The 26,719-nt window shown below is 41.8% G+C and overlaps 1 protein-coding gene across 6 annotated transcripts in view; it reads right to left on the reverse strand.

Moving 5' to 3' along the window:
• Positions 1-26,719, reverse strand: part of RAP1GDS1 (Rap1 GTPase-GDP dissociation stimulator 1) — a 151,422-nt gene continuing 124,703 nt past the window's right edge. For 5 of the 6 annotated variants that reach the window (XM_006130131.4, XM_075929640.2, XM_006130130.5 and 2 more), the window contains 9 exons: positions 26,152-26,277; positions 18,880-19,023; positions 18,292-18,423; positions 17,678-17,812; positions 17,101-17,226; positions 13,803-13,942; positions 7,601-7,727; positions 5,916-6,044; positions 1-677 (listed from right to left, as the gene is read on the reverse strand). In XM_006130131.4, coding sequence (XP_006130193.1) covers positions 550-677; positions 5,916-6,044; positions 7,601-7,727; positions 13,803-13,942; positions 17,101-17,226; positions 17,678-17,812; positions 18,292-18,423; positions 18,880-19,023; positions 26,152-26,277 — 1,187 coding nt within the window. In that variant the 3' untranslated portion in view covers positions 1-549. The other variant, XM_089778067.1, reaches the window with a different exon arrangement.

Here is a 26,719-nt window from a genome sequence, read left to right on the forward strand (position 1 = left end):
TGAGAGCACTGGTATTTTATTTGTTACCTCTAGGTACCATGAGTTTGACATTACTAGGCAAGACCAGTGAATGAGCAGCAACACGTTCCATTCATACCTATGTTTCCAAAGCACCAAAAATGGAGCTAGATTTACTATTGAATCCTATCATCATCAACATTATAGCCTGGACTTGCTGCCTCCTGTATTGTCCCTAAGTTAGCAGTATGTTGTTATGCAGTTCAGGGTGAGAGAAAGGAGTCGTCATGTAGTACCACTTTTACTTCAGCATAGGACTACAACATGCACATTCTACTGTGTGGCCCAAGCAACAAGAATACAAGTAGAACATTTATGGGTGGAGACTTGTTTCTGACAGATTTATGTTAACACCACCTATGGATTTTAGAAACCTTATTGGACAGGTACCTACAGCAGTTCATCAATTTGTGTGGGAACATTACATGCATGCACAAGTGATACAGTGGAAAACATAGCAGGAGTGGCAGCAGGACAGAGGACAAAGGTGAAATCCATGATGGGATGCTGTGTGGGAACAGGAGACTTTTCTCAGCTTTCTACTGCAAGTCTCTGCTCTGTTAGTGAGGCCTGCTGGGCAACAGTTTTGTTCTCATGGCTGCGGAGTTTGGATACAACTTCTAGAAATGCCAGGCTCTGCATTTCCTTGTGAAGGGGTTCTGGAAAACAGAAGCAAGAAGGTTTTACACACAGCAGTCTCAGACCATATCTCCATGCACATAGCTAAATTTTCTCAGAGCAGCTAATGAGATGCTCTTTCCTTGTGTTTGACTCTTGTACTTCATGTAATTGAGGTAATAGAACTAATGGAGCCCAGGAGGTATCCTCATGTCAGAGCACAGAAAAGTCTAGAGGATTATTAGAGAGGAACTTGCACCTATTCTAGCTAGAACCCAGAAGTAAGATGCATACAGACACAACTGCTTTTGAGCACAGTGATAGCAACAGAAATAATTCTAGGGCCCTAATTTTGGAATGGGTTGAGGCTCCGCTTACTTCAGATGTAGTATCACTTCAGGTGAGCGCTCAGTATTTATCAAGTTCCATCCCCAGATGCCTTTCAGCATGGCTACTGGTGGAAGAATGTTTAGCCCAAACCTCTTACCTTTCAAACTCGTTCCCTAACCTAGTCTGGTAGAGCCAGAGACGCGATCTTCAGGCTTGCCGTAAAGCCTAAGAAATTGCATGGTTAGGTTTGAAGCGTGCGCTTGTGTGAGAGAGGTTCTTTCCCTGACACTGCATGACTTAGTTATTGTTAGTTATTGTTAATTATTTACAGTGTGGTTTTAAAATTATTGCAAGTATATTCGACTGCATTTAAAAAAAAAATCTAACACATGGCCTAATCCCTCTAAAATGGTGAGCAATCTGTTTTCTTCTGCTTTAGGATGTCAGCATGGATTGTTCTGTGCATTATTGTGCACGTAACTTAGGGTGGGGAGAAGTGACACAAGCCTATAGCATTAACCTTAGTATTTGTTTTTGAAGTACATCATGAGTTCTGTTGAAACAGCTGGAGGCTATATACTGTAGGCACTATATATTTTTTTTAAATATGCTTTGGGCTTTATTTGTAGGCAGGCTAGGAAATTCTGGTAGACTCCAGATCAGCAACAAGATCCAAATATATTTCTGCTGCCCCAGGTGCTGCCAATTAAACTGAGTCTTGGGCTGCTCATGAGAAATATGAAACTCTGTTCCAAATCAGCTACATTTTACACAAAGGGTATGTGCTCCTTTTCCTTGTAGCAAATTTTCTGTGACATTTGTTTCCTTTCCTTGTTTCCTGTTCACCTGCTTTCAATTATCTTGCACGTTTTACCCCCTACTGTGTGACAGCACAGCCAAGACTGTGCATTGGAGAACGTTTGTATACTGTGAACAATTTCAATTAAGCTGTTTTCAGTTCTGGAGTTAGTCTACTGTGTAAGCCTTTTCTGTCCTTCTCCTACCTCCAGGATAACACCATGTATAACCAAATCAACTTTCAGGCACTCACTGAGTTACAATTGGCAGAAAAGCTCTGTTTAGCCAGACACTTAGAAGCCTCAGGGTCTTCATACACAGTGACTGTGTTAAGTTTGAATGCTGTTTTTTCCCCCAAGTCCTTAAGTCACACCATTTACTTTTCCTCCTCTAGTCATTGTCTTCTCTTTTAACGTACTGACTCCATTGCAACACCAGTCCCCAACTGGCAGGAAATATATATTTAACTGGTAATATGCAATTGCTAGCACTAAGATGTGAAATGTAGTATCACTTCACTAGAACAAAGTACAGTGACAAAAGCTTCCATTGTAGAACCCATGTATATTGTAAAAAACCATCAATCCACTGCAGCTAGGAGTGTGCTTCCCAGCCCAGGATGCCAGCTCTGTTTAAACTTAAAGCACACTAAAAAATAGCAAGGTGGATATTGTGGTCACCCGAATACAAGCCTGTCCAATCCCTTGGGTCTGTATTTGGGGTGGGGTGGGGGGTTAGAGTGCTACCCATGCTTCAAATCCATGCTGCCATTTTGAGCATGCTAGCTTGAGCAGGAGTAGTGTGTCTCTGTCTGCCCATGGTGGAGGGCACGCTTCCTGATGCAATATAGCGATACCCTATGAACTCACATGTCTTAGAAGCTACAGAGTTCTGAGCTACAGATACTTTCTACATGTATATTATTTTAAAATCACTTCAAGAACTTCTTCACTCACCAGCAGAGAAAACAACATAACTTACAAGCATAAATATACAATCTACACTGGGATTGGAGACATAAAGGGAAGGACTTGGTAGAAGGGGGGAAGAAGAGACATTTTCTATGTTTGCGGTTAACAGCAGGCTACAAGTCCAAAAGTGGGGTACCTCTTTAAATCGTAAGACTAAAAGATCTCATCTCCTTATTTTAGAGCAGGAGAGAGCCGCAGAAACACCTGGTGAAAAGAGCCATAGGACTGAACAATACAAACAGGTGGAAAAAACTCTGGGGCTTACTGTATGAAACAGGTAGCTCAAGCAATACTCAGCAGCTAAAGGGGCCAGTGGAAGATGGACAGACAGGTAAAGAAGCTCCTGAGAATTGCTTTCAAGTCATTCCAAGAGGGACTCAAAGAACCACTAATACCAAATGGATTAAAAATGTTGGATTTAAACACAATAGTGGGAATTTCAGCACGGAAGCTGGTGGTAAGTAGATCAATTATCTCCTTCTTGACTCTCAAACATCTTAGATGATTAGGAGTGGAAGAGATCTCAGAAGCTCACCTAGGTCAACTCTGTGATCAAAGCAGGACCAACTCCAACTAACACATTCCAGCCAGGGCTTAGTCAAGCCTGGTCTTACAAGCCTCTAAGGGTGGAGATTCCACCACCTCTCTAGGTAACCCATTCCAGTGCTTCCCCACCCTCCTAGTGAAGTAGGAAAAAACTAATAGCCAACCTAAACCTTCCCCACTGCAACTTGAGACTAGTACTCTTTGTTCTGTCATCTGCCACCACTGAGAATAACCTGGCTATGTCCTCTTGGGGAACGCTCCCACCTCTTTCAGGTAGTTGAAGGCTGCTATCAAATCTCCCCTCATTCTTCTCCTCTGTAGATTAAATAAGACCAGTTCCCTCAGCCTCTCCTCACAAGTCACGTTCTCCAGCCCCCTACTTATTCTTGTTGCCCTCTGCTGGCCTCTCTCCTATTTGTCTGCAACCTTTCAGTAGTGAATTTTCAGGTATTGTACCTCATTTTGTCAGATGCATGAAGTGAAAGAAAAAGAAACAGAGAAAGGAGTGTTATACCTGAGCTAATTCAGTCAGGGTGGATATGGACAAGAAGGTGAGACTACTTAAAGTGGAAAATCACTTATTGTAATGAGAGAGCAGTTAGCAATCCCTATTCAGACCCATTCTGATGGGAGTCAAATTTGCATAAGCTCAGCAGTTTCACATTAGTCTGTTTTTGAAGTTCTTTTGTTTGAGGATGGCAGCTTTTAAGTCTGTGTGTTCAGGGGGTTTAAAATGTTCTTCCACTGTTTTTTTAATTTATTTTACCATTCTTGATGTCTGATGTGTCCATTTATTCTATTGCATAGAGTCAGTCCAGTCTATCCAATGTACATGAGGGCCTATATCACACATGAGTAGAAGTGCAGGTGAATGCGCCTTTGATGGTGCGACTGCTGTAGTTAGGTCCTAGATAAGGGCTACGTCTACACTGGCATGATTTTCCGGAAATGCTTTTAACGGAAAAGTTTTCCGTTAAAAGCATTTTCAGAAAAGCACGTCTAGATTGGCAGGATGCTTTTCTGCATAAGCACTTTTTGCAGAAAAGCATCCATGGCCAATCTAGATGCGCTTTTCCGCAAAAAAGCCCCGATGGCCATTTTCGCGATCGGGGCTTTTTTGCGGAAAACAAATCTCTGCTGTCTACACTGGCCCTTTTGTGCAAAAGTTTTTCGGAAAAAGACTTTTGCCCGAACAGGAGCAGCATATTATTTCCCCAAAAGCACTGACAATCTTACATGAGATCGTCAGTGCTTTTGCGGAAATTCAAGCAGCCAGTCTAGACACAGCCTGTGTGTCTAGGGGAGATATGTGGACAGGATTTGTTGTAGAGATTGGTTCCTGGGTTAGTGTTTCTATTGTGGGGTGCGTGGTTGGTGGTGAGAGTGCTTTTGTGTTGATCTGTGCTCTTCCTTAAAAGGCTGAAAGTTGAAAGGTCAAACTCCAAATCATCTAAAGTTTGAAGGAAACTGGCTCAATAATTTTAAATTTCTAAAGAGTTTAAAGGTGGCATGTTAGCAAGGAATGTTAGACTAGGTTTTGTTCACCTTTGCAGAATGCCCTAGAGTAAAGTGGGTCAGAAAGCTGGGCACAAGCAGTTAAGGCCTCCCGAAGCAAAGAACTGCGTGTGACTCTCCATTTTAAGTACGTTAGCAGTGCTTGTTTCTTTTCTCACTCATTTCCATTTATCCTTTTTATTTTCTCTGTCCATTTTCTAGCTTTCTTTTACATTTAAAACAAAAATAAAGAGATTCCTTGAGGGGAGAGAGGGGGGCAAAAAGGGAGGAGAAACCAGCCCTAACTTTACTGTGTTATTGAGAGTGAAAACCTAAGAGTATGTCTAGACTACATGCCTCTGTCACCAGAGGCATGTAAATTAGACTATCCGACATAGTCAATAAAGCTGGGATTTAAATATCCCCGGCTTCATTAAAATAAAAATGGCCGCCGCGTTGTGCCGTCTCAGCTGATCGTCAGCACAGCTCAGCAGTTAAGACACGGATCGGTTGACAGGGAACCCTTTGTCGACCGCTCCCTTATGCCTTGTGAAACGACCATCAGCTGAGCCAGCACAGCGCAGCAGCCATTTTTATTTTAATGAAGCCGGGGATATTTAAATCCCCGCTTCATTGACTATGTCGGGTAGTCTAATTTACATGCCTCTGTTGACAGAGGCATATAGTCTAGACATACCCTCTGTGTGCAAATGATAGCAAACAGGGAGTTTACTTAAACTCGGTGCTATGTGTTTATGTATCTGCACAGATATGCTAAAGCGCTAAGTGCCCACTGAAGTCTGGAAGCTAGAATTCTGCACCATGCAGGAGCTGTCGTCAGAGTTGTTGTTATTACATATGACTTATCATGCAAAAATACTCTATCATCTAAAATTGAGTTATTATTCAGCCTTCTGTACACAGGTAGGGCGGATTTCCTTCTCTCAGCACTATATACCAGGAGTGACTGCACTATAGTGGGTGGAGTTATGTCTATGTAAAACTAGTGTGAGTAGAGAATTGAGCCCAGTGTATATAGTAGAGGATCCAAGTCCAAGCTGACAGTGTTTAGTCGTTAAAGGTTGAGGGCAGAGACAGAGAGAGAGAAGCAGAATAAATCAGCACCTTGTAAATACTCACCAGATGCCATGAGAGCACAAATCAACACCATGGAGTTGTACTTGATTTCTGGAGCACTCCTCTCATCTGAGAGCAGTCTGTGTAGAATCTGAACTAGTTTAGCATTTTCGAGGTCCTTCTCAGCAGTGACTACAACATAAATAAGTGAAAGTTGTAAATCCAAGAACATCATTAGTCATTTTTGCTGCACATTTGGTAATGTACTGAAATATTATTTACATATACATAGACACACACATTCGAGAGAATAAAAGCTGAAGGTGTGATCTCTGAAATCAAAAGGCAAAAGGGAACTGGGGTTTCTCAGCACTTATTCAGAATGCTCAATAATTAGTAGGATCAGAACCTGAGTAAGGAGTACCTGATTTGGGCTAAGTTTTTAAGGGGACACTGTCAACTTAGTTTAAGCCCAAAATGTAATGGTTTGAAGACAAAGAGGAGGGATTAATAGACCAAAATGAATAGACATATTTTCTTCTTAATGTTTTTAATGCAATTAATTTTGTTTTTATAGCTCATGCGTCTTTTGCCATGTTTTGGAAGCAGAACACAACAGCATTCTGCTAGTGTAAGAGAACAATAGAGGAAACTGACCGCAAAAGTAAGGAATGTTGAACAGTCTAGTTCTATTGTCCAAGATCAGTGAAGTATGAAGAGCAACCAAGCAGGAAAAATGGTAGAACAGAAAATCAATTCTTTCTTTCTTTAGCAAATGTTAAGGTATTAAAAACACAGGCCATGGCATTTAAAAATACACGATTTTTATACTGATATGATCAAAACCCTATTTTTGTTGCTGAGACATTTAATAAAACTAGTTAGAGACATTATTTGTGGAGCACCCAGCATTTTACTAGCTTCCCTTGGATTGTATCAGCACCTAGCGCAGCAGTTCTCACTATACTGAGTTAGAATGTCTCCATTTGAACACAGCTAGTGCTAGGTCCTATGTAAGCCCTTTTTCTAGATTAGCTTCCTGACTAGGCTACATCAATTTTTTTTAAATCCCATGGTTGATCATGTCTCCAGTCTGAGATGTAATTAAAAGTGTGATATCTGGGGGTTTCATGCTTATCATCTCTGAGTCACCATCGCATTATCATAGAATCACAGAATACTAGAACTTGCAGGCACCTCGAGAGGTCATCAAGTCCAGGCCCCTGGCCTCACAGCAGGACTAAGAATCATCAAGATCATCCCTGACAGATGTCTATCCAACCTGTTCTTAAATATCTCCAGTGATGAAGAGTACACAACCTCCCTAGGCAGTTTATTCCAATGCTTCACCACCTTGACAGTTCGAAAGCTTTTCCTAATGTCCAACCTAAACCCCCCTTACTGTTATTTAAGCCCATTGCTGCTTCTCCTATCATCAGAGGCCAAGGAGAACCATTTTTCTTCCTCCTTGTAATACCCTTTTGGATACTTAAAAACTGCTATCATGTATCATTATCATCGTGTAAAAGAGCCCTTGTTAGCTCTAGCTAAGATCCTGGTTTTGCCCATATAGGTATATATTAACAAAGAATCCCAATCTCATGAAAGTTAAGGTCTTCACTGGTAGATTTCTGCAGGATCCCATATAGTTCTGCTCACAAAACTCACTTCTGCTTGGATTTTCCACCCCAAGATTCTCTTGAGCACTGGCTATAGGGGAAATAAGAACCGACCATCAGGATACTCACCTAATTCTAATGCTGCTATTAGTGCCAGAGCGACAAGAGCTTCGTTCTGCATTATTACATGTTCACTTGTTGCCATGGTAGCTAAATGCTTGATGCCACCACTCTGAACAATAGTCCTAATTACATCCTAAAATAAATAAAAAGAATGGGACTGAAAAAAGTTTGCATTACGTATGACCAGTATTGAATAACTGAGTTCTGATGTATTCTGCAAGTACTTCCAGCGGTTCTCAACCAGAGGTATACGTACCCCTTGTTGTGCAGAGGTCTTCCAAGGGGTACACCAACTTATTTCAATAACTGCATAGTTTTAAAATAAATTAGATAAAAAGCACTAACAAAGACAGTACAAACTACAATGTCATACAGATACTGACTTGTTTATACTGTTGTATATACTATACACTGGAATATTTATATTCTAGTTCAGGTGTGGCCAACCTGATCCTGAGAGCAAGCCACAATTTACCAATGTACATTGCCAAAGAGCGACAGTAATTTATCAGCACTCCTCATCAGGTGCCTCTTCTCCACTCTTCAGAATCTTTTGCCCACCAGCAGCCCCACCAATCAGTGCCTCCTCCTCTTTTTCCATGCTTCCTGCCCACTGCAGTCAGCTGTTTCATGGCACTCAGCAGGCTCTGTGTGAAGAAAGGAAGGAGCGAGGGTGCAATACGCTTCAAGGAAGTGGTGGAGCCAGGAATTGAGCACTGGAAATTTGGCAGATGTAGCTACAGCCCCAGAGTCGGTGCCTGAGCAAGGAGCCGCATATTAACTTCAGAAGAGCCACAGGTTGGCCCCACCCCTGTTCTAGTTGATTTATTTTTAATTATATGGTCAAAATGAGAAGGTAAGCAATTTTTCAGTAACTGTGGCTGTGCCACTTTCACAATTGTATGTCTGATTTTGTAAGCAAGTAGTTTGAGAGGTGAAACTTGGGGTATACAAAAGAAATCAGACTCTTGAAAGGGGTACAGTAGCCTGGGATGGTTGAGAGCTGCTGATATATGCATTTATACATATTATAAGACATACCTGGTTACATTACATAATCACTGGGTATTTATAAAATAAAAACCAAATTATTGCTTAATTCAAACTTTTGGTTTTGTTTGTTGCCCACCCCTCTACTAGGTTACACTGGGGGAAATGCTATTGTGCTTTGCAAACCAATTCATTCAAAAGGGACTATCCTCAGCTAACCCTGAGCTCCATCTGCAAAGACAACTAGCTTTCCCGTCACTATCCTGTGGTGTCAAAAGCCAGATGACAGCCTTGTTTGAAGCTGTCCAGCATCCCTTTTCTGTGCTCAGGTTATGGAGATCCAGAATGACTCTCGTCAGTTGGCTTTTGTCCCCCATCATCCAAAATACCTCTTGTCCTCAGATTTTGGGAAGACCCTCACGACCTCTGGAGATGAGAGGTTGTTCTGTATTCCAATGTACTTAATAATTGAAATCATAGACTAGGAAAATGTGAAAAACAAAGTATGTAGGCAGGAAATGAATAGTGCTCTCTCAAAACTGGTAACAAATATGAGACCATAAGGAGCCATTACAGAAGACTGATGTATTATTTTTGTTCTAAAACAAGCATTACAGTATTTTTCTTGTTGTCCATGACTTAGGAAACAAAAATATTATCTTGGTTAAATGCTAGATATTTAAAGGAACTGTGTCAAGCTTTTTAAGTCCAAAATTTTACTTGTATTTGTAATAATGATGGATGAAGGCCTCTGAATTCTTTATCTATTTGATTAATTTTTTAAATAGACTTTTTTCACCTACAGACCTCACACTGGTATGTGCCTCCCCTGGAGCAAACACTAATCAATTTACTTTCAATCTGAGGAGGTGTTACAAATGAGAGTAAGGGGAGGAAAGAAGCTGTTTAAACGAGATACTACATTATATGTCAGTTCTCACTTCTAAATGTAACTTGCATATGCAAAATACATGCCCGAAAATCAGATAACTGTGTATGCTAAAAGATAGTTACACAGGCAAATGTATTTTTGTGCATGTTTTGCAGGTGCAAATTAAGCACCATGGTATGAAAATGTGGCCTGGCCTTTTAAATGAAAATCCGATGAGTTATTTCAGTGCTCTCAATAATATGATGATGATGTGAAATGCAATGACAAGGAGATGCAATACAATATATCCTTCTCTGCTCCCCTTTTTAACTCCAGCCAAAAGTCAATGACCACTAATTGAGCCACTTGCTTAGAATGATTTGTGTTCCAGTGCTTGCATAGACTATTGCAATTGGATTTTGTGTGCAAGGAAAACAAACAAAAAATACAAGGGTGAGCATAGAACCTCAAAATGTCTTTAGATAATCATGTTTAACCTTTACATTTTTTAACTCCCAACTGGATGGAAAGAAGGTTAATCTTGGGACGAAGTTAATCTCTGACCTGATTGCTTAAGAAATTCACAGCCAAAAAGCTCTTCACTTAATTTTGAATAACATAATGCACATAAACATGTAAAAATTGTTCTCTTTCTTTTGCTTGCAACAAAACCTTTCTAAGTAGACTCCTCTCCACTAGATGCTGAGGACCACCTCCAAAGCTCTGAATGCCTTCAGCTTCTGCTGAATTCATTGGAAATTGACACCAAGAACCTCTTGCTGGAGGTGCTCAGGAATTCACAGGATCGAACCCTTATTAACACTCTGAACTAACATTTATTATAAAACGAGGTATCAAGTGGGTCTCCCCGAGCTGCCAGCTATGCAGACCATTCACGTTCTGTGTCTAGACCTCCACCGTTTCTCGCCATTTTGAAAACATTGCTGTAATCTTCTACTGAAATTGGAGTGACTTAGAGCCCAAGTTCCATTTTCAAAAATAACTCTGAGCCTAAGGGCTCTTTTGAAAATGTCACCTTCTTCTGTAGGTGCTTGAATTTAAAATGTGTTTACTGTACTTTTTTTTTTTAAAGAGCTAGACAGCTATGTCAACATCCATACCTAGAGGGCAGTGCAAGTACAAAATTAAAGAAGAGTAAACTATCATTTTCCCAGTATGTTGATGGAGACATTCTTTGAGCCTCTAAAAGCTCAGAGAGATTCTTCTGCACTGAGTGATTTTTTTGCTGATTTCTGTTAATACAAACATTAGCTGTTCCATGCTAGTACAGTAAAACTCCAAGGCTACATCTACACTGGCCCCTTTTCCGAAAGAGGCATGTTAATTTCACAGGTCGTAATAGGGAAATCCGCGGGGGATTTAAATATCCCCTGCGGCATTTAAATAAAAATGTCCGCCGCTTTTTTCCGGCTTTTAGAAAAGCCGGAAAAGAGCGTCTACGCTGGCCCTGATCCTCCGGAAAAAAGCCCTTCAATTCCTTTGAAGTAGGAATAAGAGATCCTCCGGAAAAGGGCTTCCGGAGGATTGGGGCCAGCGTAGACGCTCTTTTCCGTCTTTTCTAAAAGCCGGAAAAAAGCGGCGGACATTTTTATTTAAATGCCGCGGGGGATATTTAAATCCCCCGCGGATTTCCCTATTACGACCTGTGAAATTAACATGCCCCTTTCGGAAAAGGGGCCAGTGTAGACGAGCCCCAATTGTCCGGCATCCAGTGGTCTGGCACTCCTGATAATCTGGCACCAAGTGGAACCTGGAAGTGCTCCCGCCAGTCAGATAATTGGAGCTGCCCAGAGGCGGTGGCGGAGAGGGGGCGAGAGGCAGGCAGCTGTTTAAGGCGGGTGGGAGGAGGGGGTGTGATGGCAGGGGACAGCGCGGCAAGGGGCGAATCCTCCGCTGTGTTGCGGGGAAGTGGTAGAAGCCCCACACAGCTGGCTTGCAAGTGCGGAAACTTGTAAGCGGTGGCAGCGGAGAGGGGGTGAGAGGCAGGCAGCATTCCCTGCTGACCCCCCCCCACCTGACCGCCTTAAACAGCTGCCTGCCTCTCACCCCCTCTCTGCCACCGCTGCTTACAAGTTTCCCCGCTTACAAGCCAGCTGCTCGGGGCTTCCACCGCCTCCCTGCAACACTGCGGAGGGTTCGCTCCTCCCCGCGCCGTTCACTGCCAACCCGTCCCCGCAGTGCAGGTCCCGGCAGATCTGTCACAGCACCCCGTCGGAGTACCTCCCTATACTCCGGCATATCCGATAATCCAGCAGTCCCTGGGTCCCAAGGGTGCCAGATTTTTGGAAGTCCACTGTATTAGTATCTTTACAATTTTGAATGCTGTCACCCTGTCACAGTCTGGTAAAAAAACTCACATCTCTACTCCCATGGTTTCTTAAAATAGCAGCAGAATTCAATTTACCACATGCACCCGTGACTTGTGGACAGCAAGAAATAAAAGCTAGAACTCTGGGAAATTAATACTGATTGATTTCAGAGGCTGAACACAAACCATACGATAGGCAGGGAAAATAAGAGAAATATTTCACTACCCCCTGAATAGAAACCTATGGTGTGAAAGGGTAAGTATCCCATAGATTCCACTGACTTAAATGGGAGCTGAGTAATATCAGTATCATTCTGGATCAGGCCCACAATGCACGTTGGTTTCACTTTGCAGTGCCATTCGCAGATCAGGTCATTCATTACTTGTGACTGTATTTCTCAGATCACATTTCCCTTTGTCCAGCTTGACCCTGCAGTGCACACTTAGCTATTGATTCAATCTGATTACTTGTGTGAAATACAGGCCTGGCATAAGGAGGAACTACTTACTCCCAGTGGTTGCATTAGGAGTTTCACCTGCTAATCTTAGAACTGTACTTGGTCCAATATGACTACATGGATGAGCAAGGACTGCTGGCTTTGGTCTTTCATGTATTTTGTATAAACTCTGTGTAATGTGCTAGAAGTGCATTGACAGACAGCTAGTATTCCCTTTATACCTTGGCTACGTCTAGACTGGCATGATTTTCCGGAAAGGCTTTTAACGGAAAAGTTTTCCATTAAAGCATTTTCGGAAAAGAGCATCTAGATTGGCATGGATGCTTTTCCACAAAACACTTTTTGCGGAAAAGCATCCGTGCCAATCTAGACGCGCTTTTCTGCAAAAAAGCCTCGATCGTCATTTTCGCGATCGGGGCTTTTTTGCACAAAACAAATCTCAGCTGTCTACACTGGCCCTTTTGCGCAAAAGGACTTTTGCCTGAATGGGAGCAGCATAGTATTTCCGCAAGAAGCACTGATTTCTTACAGTAGGAAGTCAGTGCTTTTGCAGAAATTCAAGCGGACAGTGTAGACTGCTGCCAAGTTTTTCCGGAAAAGCGGCTAATTTTCCGGAAAAACTGGCCAGTCTAGATGTAGCCCCCAAGTATTCATGAGTAGACCTTTGTAAGAAAATGCTTATATTTGAACAACCCCCTGAAAGCACCAGCCTGATAGAGAATAACATTAAAATGCTTTTTATAAAAGCTGGGGTTCAGATTCTTTCTGATATTTTATGCAGGTGTAAATCTGAAAATAGTCACTGATAGTGAATGGAGTTATTCTGGATTTACATTTGTAATTCAAAGCAAAATGTATCTCACTGGCATCCATAAGTATAAATACAAGTAGGTCAACATTTGGGCTTTCTGTCTTAGACAGTACCCCTATAGCAAGCTTTGTATTTTTGAAACAAAGTGTTTTTAAATCAAATAATTAGCATTTATATTCAGCTTGATGCTCGTGTCTGATTGACAGTCCCCCTGGAGCCAGAAGTCTTGTATTGTCACCCGGTAGAGGTACAGCACAGGAATTATCTCACCAATATGGCTTAACCCTAACTGATGGGATCATCTCTAGGAGATGAGAGGTAAATCTTTGGCCTCTCTTCTGAAAATATCAACAAAGATGAATGAAGCCATGTAGTGATGGATTTTGGTACATGAGCCGCTTTCCAATGGAAACTGGAGACGGGCTGTTGGCTTATTTCAAACAGCCATCAAAGGGGGACTTAAATCACGAGGAATCTGAGTGGGACTCATATAGATGACCCATTCCACCTGTCACGGTTCTGAGACATGGCCATATTTAGCAATGTGACTGGGTAGTTCTGCAAGCTACTATGCTTGGGTGGACTCTCCTTGATGTGTCTGAGGCTCAGAACAGGCACAGACTGCATTCGTGCAGAGCTCATTGCAGCCAGTCAAGGCCTGCATTTCTAAGCTGAAAATATAGAGCATCGCCTGACTTGGTTTTTTTAAGACTCTCTATGTGAAATGAATTTTTTCACCAGTCACTTACTTTTGATTTGCTATGTCGTATAAGTGCAGAAAGCAGTCTGTTTGACTCCCCCATCACTCCTGCATGATCCTTGGCTTCACACCATTCCACCAACCGTTCAACCAATTTTACATTCTTTCCCAGCTGTTCAGCAGCTTCTGCTACATATGATAAAAGCCAAAATAAAACAAGGCTGTCAGTTGTCAGCATCTTTCAGAGAGGAAAGTTTCTAAGAGGAAGAAAAGTCCCAAAGAAGAATCTTGTTATTTAGAGCTAATTGAGGGAAAGTCTCAGTTTGCATCAGTGAGCAAAATTGGTAACAAAAAATAATTAATTAAATTAAATTAAATAAAAAAAATCAGGGTGGAAGAGATTTTCACAAAGAATTTTCCTGGCACATTTTTTTCTTTTTTCCTAGATGAAATTTAAAACTTGCAAAATTGTGACAATTGAGGTTTGTGGATTGTTGAGAAAAGAAAGGTGACATCACACTCCTTGTGAGCCAGTTCATGGATCTATAGATTTTTAAGGCCAGAAGGACCACTGTGATAAATTATCTGGCCTCCCGCATAAAACAGGCCCTAGGACTTTCCTGAATTATTTTTTTTTTCAATTCCCATAGCTGTGACTGCACTACAACAGGTGTTTTTTAGAAAAAACATCTAATGTTGATTTAAACATTTCAAGTGCTGGTGAATTCCCCACAATCATTGGTAAATTGTTCCAATGGCTAATCCCTCTCTGTTAAAAATACACACCTTTATTCCCAGTCTGAATTTGCATAGCTTCAAATTCTAGCCATTGGCTCTTGTTATACCTTTGTCTAGTGCAATGAAGAACCCTCTATATCATTTTTTTTGTCTCACATGTCTACACTTATAGGCTTTGATCAAATCACCCTTTAATCTGTTTACTGCCAAGTGAAATAGATTGAGCTCCTTGTTTTCCCAATGCTTAATCATGCCTATGGCTCTTTTATCCACCTACTCCAATTTTCCAATATTCATCCAAAAACACGGACACAATTGCCAAATACAAAGGTAATAATATAATCTCTGTTCTCCTATTTGATATTCTCAAAGACTTCTTTGAGGGGAACAAGTGAAAATAAAGGTGGATATGATTGGCTCTGTTCTGAAGATGATAGGACCATGCTCTTCCTTCACTGGAAGGAAAAAAGGAGCAACAGAACTGGCAGTTGTCTTATCTCCCCTCAGCTCAGAACACGATATTCACCTTCACCGCTGTCCTTAGTGACACACAGAGTACAGAGGAAGTGGGTCTGCCTCTGAAAGGAGGGGGGCACTGTTCTAAAGCCTTCAGTGTTCTCTTCCTCTCTACCATTTAGTTTCTTCACTCCTGCAGCCTTTAACAAGGCATGGGGAGCAGTGGAGAACCTGGTCCCTCAACAGCATCTGTGGGAGCAGGAGCCAGGTAAAACAGAGATGGGGAAGCACATTATGTGCCCATGTCCTGTCTCAGGATGGCACTAAGCACCACAAATGGATTCAGAAGTGATACAGCATTTCCCCACAGATTCGCAAAGTAGAGTAGACTTCCGATAATCCAGCACCTTTGGGACCTAGGTGGTGCCGGATTATCGGATATGCCGGAGTATTGGGAGGCACTCCGGCGGGGGGGCTGTGACGGGTCTGCCAGGGCCTGCACTGCATCTGGGGGGTGGGCAGGGAATGGCGCGGTGAGGGACGAATCCTCCTCCATTTTGCAGAAAGTCGGGGAAGCCCTGCGCTGCTGCAGAGAGTTTCTGGGAGGGGAGCAGGCTCCCCACCCCCCAGACTGCAGTAGTTATCGCCGAGCAGGGGGCTGAGGGGCGGTGCTGCGGGTCCAACCCAGTAGCACCCCAGTAGCTCTGCTCCGCCGCTTTCCCAAGTCCGCTGCTGCCACTGCTGAAACTGACAAGCGGTGGACAAGCGGCAGAGCAGAGCCGCTGGGGTGCTGCCGGGCGCCGAGCAGGGGGGTGAGGGGTGGCACTGCGGGACCAACCGGGCTGCACCCCAGCGGCTCTGCTCTGCTGCTTCCCCAAGTCTGCTGCACTTTAGTTTCAGCAGCGGCAGTGGTGGATTTGGGGAAGCAGCGGAGCAGAGCGGCTGGGGTGCTGCCGGGTTGGTCCCGCAGCACCGCCCCTCGCCCCCATGCTTGGCGATAACTACCGCAGTCTGGGGGGTGGGGAACCCGCTCCCCTCCCGGAACTCTCGGCGGCAGCGCGGGGCTTCCCCCGTCTTCCTGCAAAACAGTGGAGGGTTCGCCCCTCGCCGTGCCGTTCTTCGCCCACCTCCCGGCCGGATGCAGTGCGGGTCCCGGCAGACCCGTCACAGGGGTATAATCTTCTTCCCCTCTTCTCCCCTTCCCTTTACCAGCCACAAGTGCCTATGGGGCTCACAGCAGCTCCAATTTTCCAGCTGGCCGGAGTACTTCCGGGTTCCAATTGGTGCCGGACTATTGGGAGTTCTGGACCACTGGATGCCAGACAGTTGGAGTTTCACTGTAGTTTGATGTGCCTCTTGATGACCTGATTTCCAGATCTTGCCAATCTGTGCTGCAAATCTGCACTCAGTGCAGGATTGTGCAGATTATTAGTAAGGCTGTCTTACACTTTTATAGATTTGCTATGGTATATTCAGAAAGACATCATTATGTCCCACATTGCTTTTGGGTATAAGAATGTAAATAATGGAAATTAGGCATGTATTTTAGTTTCAAGTCCCTAGTGAATTTTATAAGGGCTAGCATTCACAAACTCTGGTTGAAGGTTGCTGGAAGCAATTTGATAAAACAATTTCAAAATATGTTTGGAATTTAAAATGAAAGAAATGACCAAAGAGTCAGAGAGACTCTGTATTGCCTTCTGTAGTTTGCCACTTTGTTTACCATGGTTCTAACCACTCAGTGATGGCTGCAAATTACAAGACATTAATTTAGTTTGAAATGGCAGATTATCAATTATTAAATGCATTAGCTCATTCAAGGGTGCTAGATGCAGAGGAGGTACAGAAAACTGGAAACCAAATAGCTCAACATGAGTGGCAGCTTAGGTCAAAACACCTGCAGTTAGATAAATATTCATAAAATGCCAGTTTAGAGGAATGCTGAAATGGAAAATTAAAAAAGTTTGAAAAGTGTTCTGATTGTTCATGGTAGTCAGTTCAGAAATTTTGAAATCAGCCCATGTTTCTCATTTTGCTTACTATTTAATTTATTCTAAAACTTAAGGAAAATAACCTTTTACTTCAAGAAGAGCATTAACAGCAGATTAAATCAGAGAAAGACTCATATAACATAAAGAACTGCTTATTTTTACCTTGTGCATCTATTAACATTCTTAATGTTCCCAGGAGCTTGAACTGAACAGGGGGCATCTCAGATCTGAGAAATTTCAGTACTGCTTCTGCAACGCCAGCTGATAGCATCTTAGACTTATTTACAACTACATGAATAAACAACAGAAATTATCTCAAGAAACATTTTTGATACATGTAAACTATATAACACAGTCAATTCCAAGACAGTCCAGGAGCTGCTTTTCCACAAGCACTGAAAAATAGCATAGTGATGTATACATTGTGAGCACACATACACAAACTCGCTCGCTCGCGCGCGCTCTCTCTCTCTATATATATATGTATGTATATAATTTTATGGTTACCTAGGCACAATGCAAATTTGAAATAATTTGTTCTTATTCATAAATCTAATTCCCAGGGCTGAGCATGAATATCTCGGGCTGAATACCAGAGTCAATTTATGTAGAAAATAGGAACGGAATCTTCTTCCCCTGCCCTATTACTCTGTGGAATCAGCATAGTGAGGTACCTTGCAGGGAGTGTCCAACCTCTTAAATCATCCCTCAGAAATTAGCAGTGCAACATAAGTCTTACCAGGAATAGCCAGGTTTCTGAGTGCACTCAGTGCCGCATGCTGTACAGTTACATTTCCATCTTCCACATGCCTGTCTAGGAGATCCATCAGCTTTTGAACTATCCCATTATCCACCATATGGATGCAGTTTCCATCTATGCAGGACAAAACGAGTCATTTGTATGCTCACACTAAATCTTAAAATATTTACAAAATCTTCTCTGTACAAAAGTGTAATTTCTTTCCCTTTCCAAAATTTTACCGTTGAGTTGACCACCAGTGTCAACTTCGATCACAGGAACAATTATTAATTTACAGTAAAGGAATGGAAAATAGAGCAGGAAGTAAAATTCCAAAAATCAAGTAGTACGAATATATATGTGGACTGAGTAAACATTGCTAGAGTTGAAATATTACTTAAGTGGTAATGATTCTTTAGGCATGTTCTTCAGTGTAGAAAAAACAATTCTAAAGTAAGGCTGATAAATCTCCAAAATCCAGAAAAGGTGTGCAAAACTACTGATGAACCAAATTAGAGAATCCCATCCCAACATGCTTGATTCATAGTTATACAGAAACAGCACATTAAAAGGGGGCAAATAGACAAACATAAGCTGTTCTAGCATATTCTTACCATTTCTGGCAAAATTTGCAATAGCCAGCGCTCCTGCAAGCTGTAGCTGATGGTTGTTGGAAGGAATCCATGAAAGCACCCTTTGGAAGACGCTGCCTTTTCCTCCTTCAAATAACTTTTGCATGGATTCATCTGGAGGCAAAAAAGCGTAGAAAGTCTCAACAAGCAAATGGAATGTGAATGTTAATATTAGTCCAAATGCGTCCCAGTGTTATCGCTGTTTAACCCTATTGAATTTACTAGGCTTGCTCTAGATACACAGCACTGTAAGAGTTCAACATTCTGGCCCATTGACTGACTAGCTAACAAGTAGGGATGTGAATGTTTAACTAGTTTAGGGTAAGGCTTACCAGTTAATGGGCAGAAGGCTGCTCCCGGCAAAGGGGCCTCTCCAGCCCAGTGGCATCCTCCGTCCCATCCCTCTTTAACCGGTTAACCAATTAAATGGGATTTTACATCCCTACTAGCAAGTCCTTTAAATAATTTTTAAAAATGTGTTGTATATATTACAGGTAAAATTAAACTTCAAAGTACGACACAGGTATCCTCCGCTGCGTTACAAAAAATATACTAAGATTCTGTACTCACCCCCAAGTAGTAGTAAAACCATAAGATCAGAGGCTGTTTTAAGCTCAGCTATGTCATCCTCTTTGTCGCTGTCTACAGTCTTCTGGACAATCTCAAGTAGACACTCAACCAGGCCTGCTTCAACCAGCTGAAGTTTAATTATATCTTTGAAAAAATATATTAAAAAAAACTTTAAAAAGACAATCTTTCTAAAAGCACACCAAAAGACTAAAAATAGATAATAAAAAAAGTTTTGAGCTAGCAATTTAGGAGACAGATTGGATGGCTAAGGTAGTTGCTAACTGTTAGCCATCCAATCTGTCTCCTAAATTGATAGCTCAAAACTTTATTTTTAGTCTTTTGGTGCGCTTTTAGAAAGATTGTTGTGCACACCTGCAGGAACTGGTGGGGGCAGCCTGCTGGGTCGGCCACAGCAGCAGCACCTCCCCGGGAGTGGAGCCACATGGCGTAGCTCTGGCGTGGGCGAGCTTGAGCCGTGCAGCACGGAGCCAGGTGGCAGAGCACGCCTGCAGGAGCTGGCAAACCAGGCAGGAGAGCATGCCTGCAGGAGCTGGCGGGGGGCCCGCGTTGGTGTGTGTGCAGGAGCGGCAAGTTGAAAGTCAAGGACGGTTTATTAGAAAGATTGTCTAATAAAAATTACAAATACAAGTCACAATGGTGAGCTGAAGTATGCTTTCTATCATATATACATATAGTAGCTATATTGAGTAAACACAAAGTAAATGGAGCAGACTTTCAATAGTGCCTGTTTCAGTCTCTGTAAAAATAATGTGATCATAAAAGGACTAAACACTATGGCTGCGTCTAGACTGGCATGATTTTCCGCAAATGCTTTTAACGGAAATGTTTTTCTGTTAAAAGCATTTGCGGAAAAGAGCGTCTAGATCGGCACGGACGCTTTTGCGCAAAAGCACTTTTTGCGGAAAAGCATCTGTGCCAATCTAGACATGGTTTTCCACAAGACAGCCCCGATCGCCATTTTCGCCATCGGGGCTTTTTTGTGCAATACAGTTTTTACCCGTCTACACTGGCCCTCTTTTGCAAAAGCATTTGCACAAGAGGGCTTATTCCTGAGCGGGAGCATCACAATATTTGCGCGAGAACATGAACAATCTTACATTAGATCGTCAGTGTTCTTGCGCAAATTCAAGTGGCCAGTGTAGACAGCTGGCAAGTTTTTCTGCAAAAGCACTTGCTTTTGCGGAAAAACTTGCCAGTCTAGACGCAGCCTATAGGTTTATTTCCTTGTTTCAAGTTAAATTAATTCCCAGAGCCAAATTCTGTTCTACATTTGTTACATCAATAATACCCTGCTCATGCCAAGTTAGTGGCACTTATGTAATAGAAAGTTGAGCTGGGATCCAAGTGCCCAAAAGCATTTTCTGGACTGCTTAATAGGTAGATTATTATCTTGCCACCTGAACTGTCAATAACATGAAAATTTGTGAGAGAGAAAATTGTAAAGTGGGTTAAAAAAGACTAGATTCATCTGGGGATTTGCAAAGCAATTTGCAGATGCCCTTTGTATTTCATACCAACCACTGACGAATATTGAATAATAAATTAGACAATAAAATCAATATGATGTAAATAACTTGCAGACACACATTAAAAGATTTATTTGGCTTGATGTAGTCCACCAGTAGGGATGTTAGTGAGTAGTAGACTGGAGTATTGACTACTTGCTCTATGAAAGGCAGCAAGGGGAGGGAGGAAACAGGAGCCAGTGCTGGGCAAGGGGGAGGTGCCAGCTTAAAAGACGGTTCCCCCCAGCAACAGCTCTGTGGTGCCACCTGCCCCCCTCCCTCCGCTGCCTCTAGCAGTGACGGTGGAGGGGGGAGGAGAACAGGGGAGTCTGCTGCCAAGTTTCAAGCACTAGTCAAGATTATTGAATTGAGAAGGAGACTTGGTCCCTTGCCCAGAGGTAAGCAGAAATGAGTAGGCCAAATTCTGCTCTCAGTTACTGAAATGAATGAGGCTCAACAGGGTTTTCCTTATGTGACCTCAGCACAGTCACCTTCCATGTCTCACATTCCCATGGGTTACAAGTTTTGTGAAGATATTTCAGTCAGAGTTTGTGTGGTGCTCAGATAATATGGTCATTGGTGCCCGAAGAAAGTCTGAAAAATAATAAAAAATTGAGACCACTGGATTGACACCAAAGATGAGCTTGGCCCATTGTTTCACAGCTTTTTAAAGCTCCAGGAGTACTGAAGATGGCTTATGGTAAAATTTGGAAATGGAACAATGGCAAGTGGGGGTGACAGGAGTACCAGCTTTACTTATCTTGTAGAATCAGTGGTCTGACTCTCCCAGGTAATGCTTCTATTTCCGTCACTACGTTTTGCTGCACGAGTGACACATCAATGTCAGAGTTACTGATCTTCTTGTGAACTTGATATGACGGGCCCAGAAATGTTCAGCTGGGAGTTTTTTAAAGAGGTAATTTTGTACTGAGCTACTGTAAAAAGTAGGGCGTTTCCGTGGATACAGAGGATGAGGTGGCAGGTGTGTTGTGATTTAGAATTAGAAATTGCTGTTCTGGGACTTTAAAAAATTGGGTTGACTATGTATGTTCTTCATGTAAATGTTTCAACCCATTGACATACTACCCACTGCCACATGTAAGATGTGGCTAAGCAATACAAGGATGGAAGAATCACAGTTGTGACAGACATCAGCATGTCCTGAATTAACAGTGCTGGGCATAATGCTTAGCACGCTTCTTCCTAACATGCAGAAAGGGATGTTGTTTTCAGCAGCACAGAGCTTGCTCTGTCTTACTGCGATGGCAAAACATTTGAGCAAAAACGAATTTATCTGAGTTACATATATAATGTATGAAAATAGCAGACCAAATTCTGCTTTTAGACAGAACAGGACAGGATAGGAATGCAGATATTTCATTACTCTCTCTTTTTTGTACTGTAGGGCTGTGTCTAGACTGGCAAGTTTTTCCGCAAAACTTGCCAGCTGTCTACACTGGCCATTTGAATTTCCGCAAGAACACTGACGATCTCATGTAAGATCGTCAGTGTTTTTGCGGAAATACTGTGCTGCTCCCGTTCTGGCAAAAGCCCTCTTGTGCAAATCATTTGCACAAGAGGGCCAGTGTAAACAGCGCAGAACTGTTTTCTGCAAAAATGCCCTGATCGCAAAAATGGCGATCGGGGCTTTTTTGTGGAAAACCGCGTCTAAATTGGCCACGGACGCTTTTCTGCAAAAAGTGCTTTTGCGGAAAAGCATCCTGCCAATCTAGACGTGCTTTGCCGAAAATGCTTTTAACGGAAAAGTTTTCCGTTAAAAGCATTTTCAGAAAATCATGCCAGTGTAGACGTAGCCTAGCTGTACATTATTCAGTAACAGTCACTGCCAGAATACACATTTTTAAGGTGAAAAAGGCAAGAACCTTTTTCAATCACAGTCTATAACAAAAGAGTCTCAAGCAAAAATGTCCATTTCTTATGTTTTGAAAATAAAGACCCAAATTTTGCTTTGATTTACATCCTCTGAAACCCACTAGTAAACAGGGCATAATCTAGGGAAGAATTTGTCTGCAAATACAGAAAAGAACATAGAATTCTCTCAAGATTTTATTCCTTTCAAAATGAAAAGGTATGCAGGCCTAAACCTGGCACTCATGAATAGTAGCACTGGTTAGAGCTATGCATGGAGTGAGCAGATACTGAGTGATTCTCCAAACACAAGTCTACGTCACAGCTCAGTCCTGATCTACTCCACCTTATACTGTACTTTACTTCATTCTAAGGCTCCTCTCAAGCATAGATGTTAAATCATACAAACTGTGCTGAATTTTTCTAAAGATGCAAGCATGTTCAGATGGGAGTAAGATGATCCTGAGCAACTCTTTTTCATTTACAACCAAAATAGAATTTGAACTCCCATCCCCTGAGATTAGTGTGTTAAAATAATGACTACTAATGACAAGGGGGAAGGAACACAAAACCAAAATAGGAAAATATCTAAATATTTTTGTAATTTGCTAGTCAGATGTAATCAAGTCAGCACGATCTAATGAAGTGAACCCTAGGAACTTTAAGGAACTAGCTGAAGTATTCTCAGGACTGTGTGTTATGACTGTCCTTTAGATATCCTGGTAAATGGGTAAGATCCCAGAGGACTGGAGATGGGCAAACACAGGACCCATCTTTTAAAAGGTGGGGTGGGGGGAAGATGAAGACCAGGGAAATTATAGTTAGTTTGGTACCTGAAAAAATACTGAAACAAATTACTAAGCAATCAGTCTGTAAGCATCTAGAACAGGGGTTCCCAACCTTTTTCAGTCCCCATACTCCCTTGGCTTTTAGTAAACCTTACCGTAGCCCCTATTCAATATGAAAGGAAATAAATTCTAGACTCTAGAATCCACAACTTTTTTCACTAACACTGCTACTTCTGGAATATTTCAATTAGGATAATCTAGTTATTTACCAAATATTCCCCGTACCTCCTTGACAAGCTTCTCGTACCCCCTGGGGGGTACATGTACCCCAGGTTGGGAACCCCTGATCTAGAGGATAATAGGTGCTAATAAAGTAGTAATCAACATGGATTTATACAGAACAATTTTTTGCCAAATCAACTTCATTTCCTTCTTCAACAGGGATACTGGCTTATGAGATGGTGGGAGGGGGAGAGCTGTAGACATGATATAATTTGAGTTTACTAAAGTTTTTGACACTGTCCCATGTATCATACTCACAAGCAGACTAGGGAAATGTGGTCAAGATGAAATTACTATGAAGTGAGTTCAAAACTGATTGAAGGACTACTTATTGATGGTTTGCTGTCCAATAGCGGGAGATGCCTAGTGAGGTCCCAGAGGGGCTGTTTTGGGCCTGGTACTAGTCAATATTTTCATTGACAGGGATAATGGAATAAAAGTATGGTTATAAAATCTGCAGATGTTTCCAAGCTGGGAGGAATTGGAAGCACTTTGAAGGACAACATTAGAATTCAAAATGGCTTTGACAAATCATAGAATTGGCCTGAGATAAAAAAGATAAAATTCAATAGAGATAAATGCAAAATATATGCTTAAGAAGAAAACATCAAATGCACGACAGCAAAATGGAGAGTAACAGGCTAGGCAGTAGTACTGCTGAAAAGAATATGAAGGTAATAGTGGATCACAAAGGTTATGTCTAGATTACATGGCTCCGTCAACAGAGCCATGTAAACTAGTTTACCTGCCATAGGAAAAGAAGCGGGGATTTAAATAATCCCCGCTTCATTAAAATAAACATGCTGCCACACTGTGCTGACAATCAGCTGATCCGGCACAGCGCTGCAGTCTAGACGTGGATCAGTTGGCTGGGGAAGCCTTTGTTGACCGATCCTTAAACCTCGTTTCACGAGGCATAAGGGATCGATCGGCAAAGGCTTCCCCAGCTGACAGATCCGTGTCTAGACGGCTGCGCTGTGCTAGATCAGCTGATCGGTAGCGGCTATGTTTATTTTAATGAAGTGGGGTTTATTTAAATCCCTGCTTCTTTGCCTATGCTGGGTAAACTAGCTTACATGGCTCCATCAACGGAGCCATGTAGTCTAGACATAACCAAAGTGAATATGAATCAACAGCGTGAGGTAGTTACTAAAAAGGCTAAAATTCTGGGGTGTGTTAAGGCATGAGAGGTAACTGTTCCATTCTGCTCAGCACTGGTGAGGCCTCATCTGGTATACTGTGTCCAGTTTGGGGTGCCACACTTTAGGAAAGCTGTGGACAAACTGAAGAGACTGCAGATGAGAGAGAAAAATGATAAAAAGTTCAAAAAATTGACTTATGAAGAAAGGTTAAAAAACTAGATAATCTGGATAAGAGGACTGAAGGGGACTGATAAGTCTTCAAATGTGTTAATAGCTGTTATAAAGAGGATGGTGATTAATTTTACTCCATGTCTGCTAGAGGTAGGACAAGGAATAATGGGATTAATCTGCAGCAAGGAAGATTTTTATTATTAAATTTATGATGCTGCCGAACACTCATTGCCTCACTTTATATCTCATTGACTACACTGATCCTTGGCTATACAATTTATATATCCTTATATTTGATTGATAATAAATATGACCAAAATGTCAGTTGTTTTGAATGGGGGGAAAAAGGGAAATCACTATTGGTGTTGTAATGAGCTATAGGGCCTGGGTTCTGAGTTTGATTATTAGTCCTTTCATTCCTCAAGTGTTGCACAATTATGAAAGAAACTCGTGTAGCCATTGAGGAGGGAAATGGCATCCCTTATGCTGCTTAGAGAAATCCTTTCTGCTAACTGAAAGGGTCACAATTAACAGGCTTCCAAAGGAGTCTCACCCAAACCTCCTCAACCAAAAAGAAGATGGCTAAGAGTAAAGCCAAGAGGATGACGCTCTGAAAGAATGCCACACGTTAAATAGTTACTTAATAGTAACCGGAACTTGATATTTATAGTTTTATCTAATAATTAAAATAAGTATGACAATAATACTGTATATTCTAACATGTAATTATATGCTGTTATATTCATAAAGCAGGGGTTGGGAAACTTTTTTTGGATCAGGGCCCACAGAAAATCAATCAGGGGTCACACACAAGTGAAAAGCAAAAAAAAAAAACAAGCAAAATCTCACTGGTGTGGCACCCAACTGAGAAGCAGAAAGACATTCCCCACGTTCCTCTCACATATCAGTGCTGGGGGGGAGTGGGGCTACGCTAGTAGATTCTGTGTGCTCCAGCCCTGTGGGGGGACAGCTGGAGTGCCAGTGCAGGCTGCTAAATGCTGTGCGGGAGACCTGAGCTTCGGGGGCCAGATCCAGGCAAATTGGGGGCCACATCTGGTCCCTGGGTCTTAGGTTCCCCACCCCTAGTATAAAGCCATTATAGGACTTTTTTGCTATTCAAATCATTTCACAAACCTAAATAATCCCCATAAAGCCCTGTAACATACAAAAGTTGGTATTATTAAAGTTGGTAATATTGCAGTTTGAAATACAGAGAAACAGAGACAAAAAAAAAAAACCACAGAAGGAGTTGATGTTAGAGGTCCCTGGAGTTGGTATATGCTTAGGCCACTAGGCAATATTCACATTACCCTTCATTTCCAATTACTTTCAGATGGCTCACCTAACATGGCTTCAACAGGAAAGGTTAAATCACTGAGCAAGGTAAAGTGTCAAATAATTACTGTCAAGTTAGCAGTCATATGAACAGGTGGTGTACAAACAAGGAAAAAACTAAAATGGCTGTATGATAATAAAAGATGATCAACTTCTCACCATTTTCTGCCAGAGGAGCCAAAACTTCAAAAATCATCTCTTTTTTGTCATGTTCTATTTGTTTCTTAAATAGTTTTACAATCTCCTCCGCAATGTTTGTGTAGGCAAACTGCTCTTTGCTTGATTCTGTGAAATAAAAAGGGGAAATCAAGTGTAAACAAAACAAATCAAACTTTTCGCTAGTCTTTATTACCAGGTTTATTCAGCGCAATGATTAATTGGGCTAACTGCTCCTCACAGATAAGAACAATACATTTTAATACTTACACTTGTCACTAACGGAAAAGAAAAATGTCAAAGACTTTAAGATAAATGTACTGACCTGAATTATTAATTATATTCAAGGCTATTAAAACTTTGTACCAGCATACTATAAAAGTATCCATAGCAACAGTAAAATTACAAAGATATAAATTAAGGCTTTGCCTTCAGACCAACACGAAAAATTATACATCATGTACTGAATTTTCTATGGCAGAGATAAAGGGTGATATGGAGATCATTAATATTTACATGGTTGCATGCTGATAGCATTTACTTTGGAATATCAAGGCGCAAGGTCAGATTC

This window comes from Pelodiscus sinensis, chromosome 4 (genome assembly GCF_052426305.1).
Source record: "Pelodiscus sinensis isolate ZL-2025 chromosome 4, ASM5242630v1, whole genome shotgun sequence".
NCBI lineage: Eukaryota > Metazoa > Chordata > Testudines > Trionychidae > Pelodiscus > Pelodiscus sinensis.